General features: G+C 38.6%; 1 protein-coding gene across 1 annotated transcript; it reads right to left on the bottom strand.

Moving 5' to 3' along the window:
- Nucleotides 1-1,785: 1,785 nt before the first annotated feature.
- On the bottom strand, nt 1,786-6,368 carry LOC139726045 (uncharacterized). The gene is made up of 4 exons (XM_071637126.1): nt 6,258-6,368; nt 4,844-5,023; nt 3,998-4,066; nt 1,786-2,303 (listed from the first exon to the last, which is right to left on the bottom strand). Exons 1-4 carry the CDS (start codon nt 6,345-6,347, stop codon nt 2,196-2,198), a joined length of 447 nt encoding a protein of 148 aa, XP_071493227.1. The 5' UTR covers nt 6,348-6,368; the 3' UTR covers nt 1,786-2,195.
- Nucleotides 6,369-7,704: the final 1,336 nt, after the last annotated feature.

Below are 7,704 nucleotides of genomic sequence, written 5' to 3' on the forward strand. Positions count from 1 at the left end.
GAAATGGAAGTCATCCTTGTGACCTTCAAAACAGAAAGGATGTCCACTCAATTAAATAATTAGTGTAAGTTAATACGGCATAGATAAGATGTTCAAAAATCATTACAACATGAGGTATACAAAAGGCGACAAAGTCACCGTATTAATGCAGTATCCACGAGCTGTGAGGTAAAACTGTCAAACTGTAATGCGAAATTGTCTCACCAGAACAATGTACACCTTTTGAACACACAATAGCCCTACATATCGAAAGGCGGTCTAAAAGCTGCAATAATGTTATCATATTTTTCCATGCTTATGCAGCTCTATTTAAAACTGCCTGAAACCGTCAATATGTCCTGCAACTAAATTCATCATACCAAACTTAACACATTTTTTTTTTTTTTTACGACAGCGTCTATAACAATGACAATGGTGACAACCAAACCAGAAAAAAAAAGCAGCTATCTATTCTAATTAGTTTTTATTACACGAATATTTGTCCGTGTATCATTCGATGACTTTTGTCAGGTATGACTTAGAGCGTAGACAATAAAATACATTCCCGGTTCTATGTGCCAGAATAATATTGTACCGAAGCTCCTATGTGCAATATAATACATTATCATCTATGACGTTTCAGCGGCGCATTAAAAACGCGTATAGTGGTCGTCATCCAAACAAGTTACTTTTCTTCACAATGTAATAGTTAAGAACGTTGTCATGTATGTGTGTGTGTGTGTGTGTGTGTGTGTGTGTGTCTGTATATCTGTCTGTGTTTGTGTCGTTTAGTATAGAACTTTATTCCGATAGAAATAAGAATAAAAATGAAAAACACCGGATGGATTACCAATATTCACCTTTATCCTTTGTCAGCATGACAAATCTGGTAGTGCATGGGGCCCACTTAGGGTATTATCATCTTATTATTACTATTCAATGTATAAAAATCAAAATATTCTGTACATCAACCAAAGTGAGAGCAATTACAGAAATAGTTCATAAGAGACATCGTACAGTAGAAGTATATTACAGATGTTCTCATGCACACCAAATTAAAGGGATATTCATTCCTATTCATACAATTATTATTTCACTGTGAACTACACTAACAATTCAAAACAAGATACAAGTATAGTTAATGACATGTTTAGAGAGCATGAGACCATCGTTCCTATATGAGCTGAACGAATAAAACAAATAAACCGCTCGCTATACATGCTACTCACTCAGACAGTGCGTATTTTTATTTTTCAGTATACTATACTAGTACTCTTGCTAACTGTATCCTGTGATGAAAATCATATCAGATTTAGATGTTATTCATTATTTTCGAATCAAATACAAAGTGTTTGCAAACACTGTAATGAAGAAGAAAATAATTAAGACAAGTAGAGAAAACGCATGAAATAGATGTCTCTTCAAGACTGGCCAACAAGGTTTGTCATTCAACCATGCATGATGACATTTCAACAAGGTACTATCACGTGTCAGCAGTGTCTCCAGCTGGTAGTCTCTGCGTGTTTTTCAACTTTCAGCGGTACATAAGAGTACGTCTCAGTTTAATTAATATAGAGCTCTCACATTTCTGTTGTTAATGTTTTATCTCACTGCGGCTCTCTAAAAACAAAACTGATGTGGGGTTGTTAAGTGCGTAGGTTCCTCATTAGATTTTGTTTTCATGCAATTTCATAGCATAGACACTAATGTCCTTCCTCGTTTTGTTCCCGAATTTTAAATCTTGGTTCAATGTCTTTCTTCTTCGGGACCACCCACCTCCCCCCCCCCCCCCTCATTTGGACTTGGTTTATCATTCTCCAAGACACACCATGGGGCTACTCTAAAAGTAGCTCCATGGACAGATCACGGCAGACCACTTGGTGGAAGATTGCACGCTTCATTGCCTGGAAGGTGGATGGATTGCCCTCTGCAACCTCACCCCTGCTGCCAGGTCCTGGCTGAAAGACGCAGCCTTTTAATAGTGATACCGCATATAGGACAAAAGAGGACATATTAGAAAGACCATAAGTAAGAAGATGATTCCAAAGAACTTTGTGTCTCCTCTTTTTATGATGTTAAGCCTTGGTTTGTTGCCCTCTCCTGCATTGATTTCTTCCTCTTGCACGTGTCCTTTCTTGTCCTGGTCCTCTCAAGGAACCAACTCCTCGAAGAGTAACATAATAGTTATTAATAGTAACTAATAGTATCATGCTTCCTTAGTTGTTTGTCTCAGATTCGTCCGGAGCTGGGAAGTTTTCTTGCCCAGAACCTTGACCTGTTTCTTGGCTGCTCTCGTCTTCTGAGCTGCTGTCATCACTGGGTGTCTGTTGGAGAGTGAGGGGAGAATTTAATAGAATGACAATTTTCCAAGGTAGGAGAGGATCGGGTGATTTTTGTCTGATCCAAATGAAAGACCCCCCAGTTCGAAATCTTCCAAAAGTAGGCTAAATACGAATTTCCACATTTTTACTTAATAACAGTGCCAGTACTAAGCTATAAAATTATATCTATTATGTAGCTAATGGTCCAGTAAAACTTTGATATCTCTATTTCAGCTTCGTCAAAAGCCGCAAAATTTTGATATTTGGTAGAGAAACGATAAGTCTTCAACGTAAGGCAAAAACAAAAACAAAATAACGATAAACCCAAAGAACATATTTTTGGTCCATTGAAGAAAATTGTAATCAGTGACATTATGTGGTTTTAGTCAACGCGTGGTTATCGAACCCTTAGGGCGCGTCGACACCGAGCACGGTACGAGCAACGGGCCGGGGTTGTTTGCTATGATGCCCCAAAAGGAACCATGTCTGGTTCAGTTAAAAACGAAAGAAATTCGTAACATTCCTATGACTAAATTATGAACAACAAAATAAACAGTAGAAGATCAATTCTTTAACAAAATTATTTGCGGGGAAGTAATATTTATAACAGAACCAGACATAGTTCCTTTTTGGCACACCATTGCAAAAACCCGGCCCGTTGCCCGTACCGTGCTCGGTGTATTCAACGGGCCTTCATCTTTGCCATTGGTGTTCATTCAATAAAAAGTATTGCGGCAACATCCGAACAAGTTTATCGCCAGAGCACTTATGCACTGCATTTTACGTGAATATGCGATGTTGCATAATTGTCTCGAAACAATTGATCCATGACGACGTATGCTTCCTACAAATTCTGAAATTAAAGTTAGTATCCTCGTTTGCGTGAATCTGGCAGCACCTCAGACATTAGATGACTAACTTCATCTTCACCATGTCCAGGCAGCAACGTACGCCGCAAGCTCGCGAAGGGTGAATTGTTTGCGCGACGACATTGTAAAGGCGCGTTGGTATCAATGCTTCCCGATAGCCTACCATGCCTACGTCTTACCCGAAACAGAGATGAGTGGTTAAAAACAAATCATCAAGCATTAGGCCTACTTTTGAAACATTTATCACACCTAAACTCCCTAATGTGGAATGTTTTTCTTTAACTTCATATCAAATTACTTATCATGCTGGAATTGAAAGCATTTCTTTCAGTTTAGTTGGTTTTTCTTTGTTTTGTTTTGGTTTTGGCTTGTTTGTTGTTGTTGTTTCTTAGTGGCTAAAATTACCGACATAACCTCGGAATTAAAAATCTATGTATCAATATGTGATACTACTCAAAGACCCTATCGTATAAGATCATGGTGTAGAGCACATTGCTGATGTCATTTAACTTGATTCTACATTCTTCGCAGCAGATTAATTCTACCTCCCACTTGTTTCTCCTCATTGTTCACTATTACGTACTGCTGAATAAGATTGAACTGGATTAAGATAAGACGTCATACTCTTGAAAGAATTTCCCATAGTAAATCTCTTCGATGTTCTTCTTGTGACTTTTTCTCTGCTTCCACCAAGATGTCCCATTAAGGTAATGCTAGGCCATGAATAACTACACTTCATGAATATCACTTTATATGAATATTGATAATCTCATAATTGAGAGAACAAAAGAATGAGAAAAGGGAAAAAGCTAATAACAAATTATATACCTGTATGCCTCCTTGATTATCACTCAGGAAAGATCTTAATGGCTTGAAATTGATGGTGATGCACTCCACCTGTAACATGATGAAGATAATCAAAAGGACACATCGTTCTCACTATTAACCGATTCTTATTTCTCTGAAAGAAATGGATTCATAGCAACATAGCTTATATCATATTGGTTGGGTTTCCTTGTTAATAAGGAATGGCGCAACCACCTCCACTGCAGAAAATATCATTTGTCATTTCAACAGTTTTCTTGTCAAAAGACCTGGTTCAAAGTACGGCTACATTAGTTACGTTCAGACAAAAGACCTTAACCTCGAGGATAGGAAACCTCGATGTTAACCTTGTAGTAAGGGAACGTGAAGACGTACTCGTAGTTAGCTAACCTCGAGGTTAGCTCGATGTTAAGAGCCAAGAGAAATCTTATGGATAGCGCTCTAACCACGAGTCCCGGGGATGCCGGCTGTCTGGGCACAAAAATCAACGCACTCAAAGGGGCAGGAATTTAACCTCGTAGTGTGGACGCACGTCGGAGTTAACCTCTAGTTTAGGGCTTGTCATCTGAACGTAATTATTGTCGGATGGGCAATGATAGAAATTAAAGTGATTTATAATGATGATGTTTCAAATAATTGTGATGTTTTTATTTTGAATTTTCCTGTCTGATTAATATCACTGTGCCAGACAAAATATTATCTGAAAACATCATTGCCCCCTCAACGGCTTCACTTTCTGCAATAGATTGTAATACCACCTCCAAGACAGTTGTGATATACTCCCCTCCCCTCCCCTCCCCTCCCTCACATTGAACGAAAAGTGAGCAGATTAAAATAACTGATTCTTACTTTACAGAGAGAAGCCTGTGAGGAAATTGTCGTGAAGAATGTCCTTGGCAGTGTCACCCTGTTAAGATAGGCATATGTAAGATTGGGCAGACGCCACAGAAATTCAGCTAAGTTTGCTGCTCCTGACTCTGAGACTAAGCTGGTGTCCAGATCGGAAGGTTTCACGGAAAATTCGCTGATCTGTAAAAGAAATAAAAACAAAAACAAGAAACTACAAACGACGCTGTGGCGACTGGTATGCCTCCGCAATATCGCATGGTTCTCCAAATAGGTCTAAATAACATCTTGGCAATTTGAGACGGTAATTGACTGGCAAAAAAAGAAAATGAAATGAAAGGACATGACAAGACTGTCACGAATGTTTTGAGAGTTTACTTTCCTTGACCTAGGTCTCATTTGTGTTTCTTTTTTTTTCAATGAAATGAAATGACATGTTATAAAAAATATATATATATATGTTTGTTCTTACACAAATTCAAAACGGTCAATGTATTACAAAAAATGCATACTTTATATGAAACTAATAATTATTCAAAATAATTCCGTTAATGAAAAAGAGGGACCTACGTAAAAAAAAAAGCTTGTATAAATGAGAGCCACTCAGTACATTGAACTGATATTACAATTTCATTGGATGGATACATTGGTTTTAAGATCAACTTGTTGGGAATACGTTTCAGCATTTTAATCCTCCGTACCTGACATTTGACTGCATGACATCAAAATTCCCCAGAAAATCATTGACAGGCAGTATTATATAGATCGATTCTGAGAGGCGTTTTGTGTATCATAGCCCTCTATCAGCACGGGCAGCGCCATTATTGCGGTGTTCACGCCTGCCCCGTGGGCGGAAGGGGGGGGGGGGGGGGCTGGGGGGTAGGCGGGGACACCGCAGCGAGACCTTATGGCTGCGCCGTGTAACCGCAACGTGTCTGCTGCCCTCAACGAACCCGAATCGGTCTATACGTAATGTACTATGTTTCATGAGGATACCTTGCACCATTTCTGAAGTATGGAGAAAAAAAATATTTTCACTTGAGTTTCCACCTTTAACCTCATGATCCCTGGTAATACATGTAAACACTAAGTTTAATACTAAGAAAAATTAATACATTCAGGCATTGTTTAGATACTGGGGAAAGTTGAATTCTAAGACTTTGACCTTGACCTTTGACCTTTAACCTTGAGCAAAATTTCACAAGCAAAACTTCGTCCACTCATACACATATCATGCAAAGTTTCATTAGCATGCCTCAAATGATTATCAAGTTAGGCCGTCCACAAATTAAGTTGAGTTAAGTTTAAAGTTAACAAGTTGCTCAATCAGTTACCGTTGTAGTCTACATGTTTAAAGCATACTACACTTCCAACAGCAAATGACACATTACATAATGCACACCAAAAGATTACATACCTGGCATGATGATGCAGAGGTGACGGCTGTTGAGAGGAAACCATCAGGCAAGTAGGGACATGTCAGACTGAAGCTCGAAAGACGTGGCATATCAAATACCCATTTGGCCAAGTCATCTCCCATCGAGGACTGATATTGGGAATCGTCCTGAATGCTCGTAAAGATCAAGTCCAGATCTTGAATCTGCAGAGGAGGTGAGTCAAAACATTGATAAAAAGGTGACAAATAATTATAATAATATGATAATGGCGAGAATGCAAAATGAACATATGTAGAGCTTGCTTCCAAAGCGTTAAATATATCATTATCAATGGATTTAGTGCCTTTAGGAAGCAAGCTCGTCATAATATGAAGAAACCAACATTAACCAAGACAAATTTAGAAGCCTGAATTATGTTTTATACATGTATTCCTCGCAATGATCAACGATCCACTCCAGCAGACACCTTGAAAGAGCATGGGAAATGCGTAGATGACGTGACCATTGCTGAGAATGAGAAATTCAACTCTGCAAGTGTTGTTCCGGACACGCTCAAAGAACTCAGCAAGTGGTGTGCCGAAGCGGAGATGAAACTCAACCCTTCAAAACGTAAAGTGATCTTGCGTGTCACGTTTACCAAAACACCACTCCCACCCCTCAAGCTTAAGCTGAACGACAATGTATTGGAAGAAAATGATAAACAAGGTCAAGCTCCTTGGTGTTCCTATTCAAAGTAATCTTCGTTAGGATTTGCATGTCGACGACATTGTCAAGCGAGCTGCAAGGAAGCTCTACGTACTCCGCGTTATGCAACGATACAGGGCGCCATCTGAAGACCTACTAACCATCTTCACTAGCTACATCAGACCAGTCCTCGAGTATTTTGTACCGGTGTTCTACTCATCCATAACAACACTATTAACTAATAAACAAAGTAACGCCATCGAAATGGTTCAAAAAAGAGCGTTCCGTATAATCTTGGGTAATAGGTATGAATCATAATATGTAAAGGAGGCCTGTGTGATGTGCAATATCACTTCACTCTGTGATAGAAGAGATCAGTTGTGTCTGAGGTTCGCTGCCTCACTCTATGCGAGGTTTCCAGACTGGTTTCCGCCAACACAGAGCAGCTTACAGAGCCCTAAGTCATAGCAACAAACTCAGGGAGATCAAGTGCACAAATGAACGTTACAGGAGCAGTGTAAATGTCTTAATTAACAAGTAAATTCAGCTTGAGATTGGTTGTTTCAAGTTTTCAAGTGGTACTTGTATTGTACAGGTAATTGTATTATTGTTCTGTGTTCATATTATAATTCACACTAAAGGTATATAATTCAGAGACATTTGAATATTTTTTCAGATTGATAAGTTGCAGGTTGATAAGGTTGAATACTAAAAGAATTTCATATGATTTTTTTATTTTACAATTACCGTAATGTGATAAATTTTCAATATAACACAATGTGA

Source organism: Diadema antillarum, unplaced genomic scaffold, assembly GCF_040938485.1.
Source record: "Diadema antillarum isolate AM-2024a unplaced genomic scaffold, OU_Dant_1.0 seq00000076_RagTag, whole genome shotgun sequence".
Taxonomy (NCBI): domain Eukaryota; kingdom Metazoa; phylum Echinodermata; class Echinoidea; order Diadematoida; family Diadematidae; genus Diadema; species Diadema antillarum.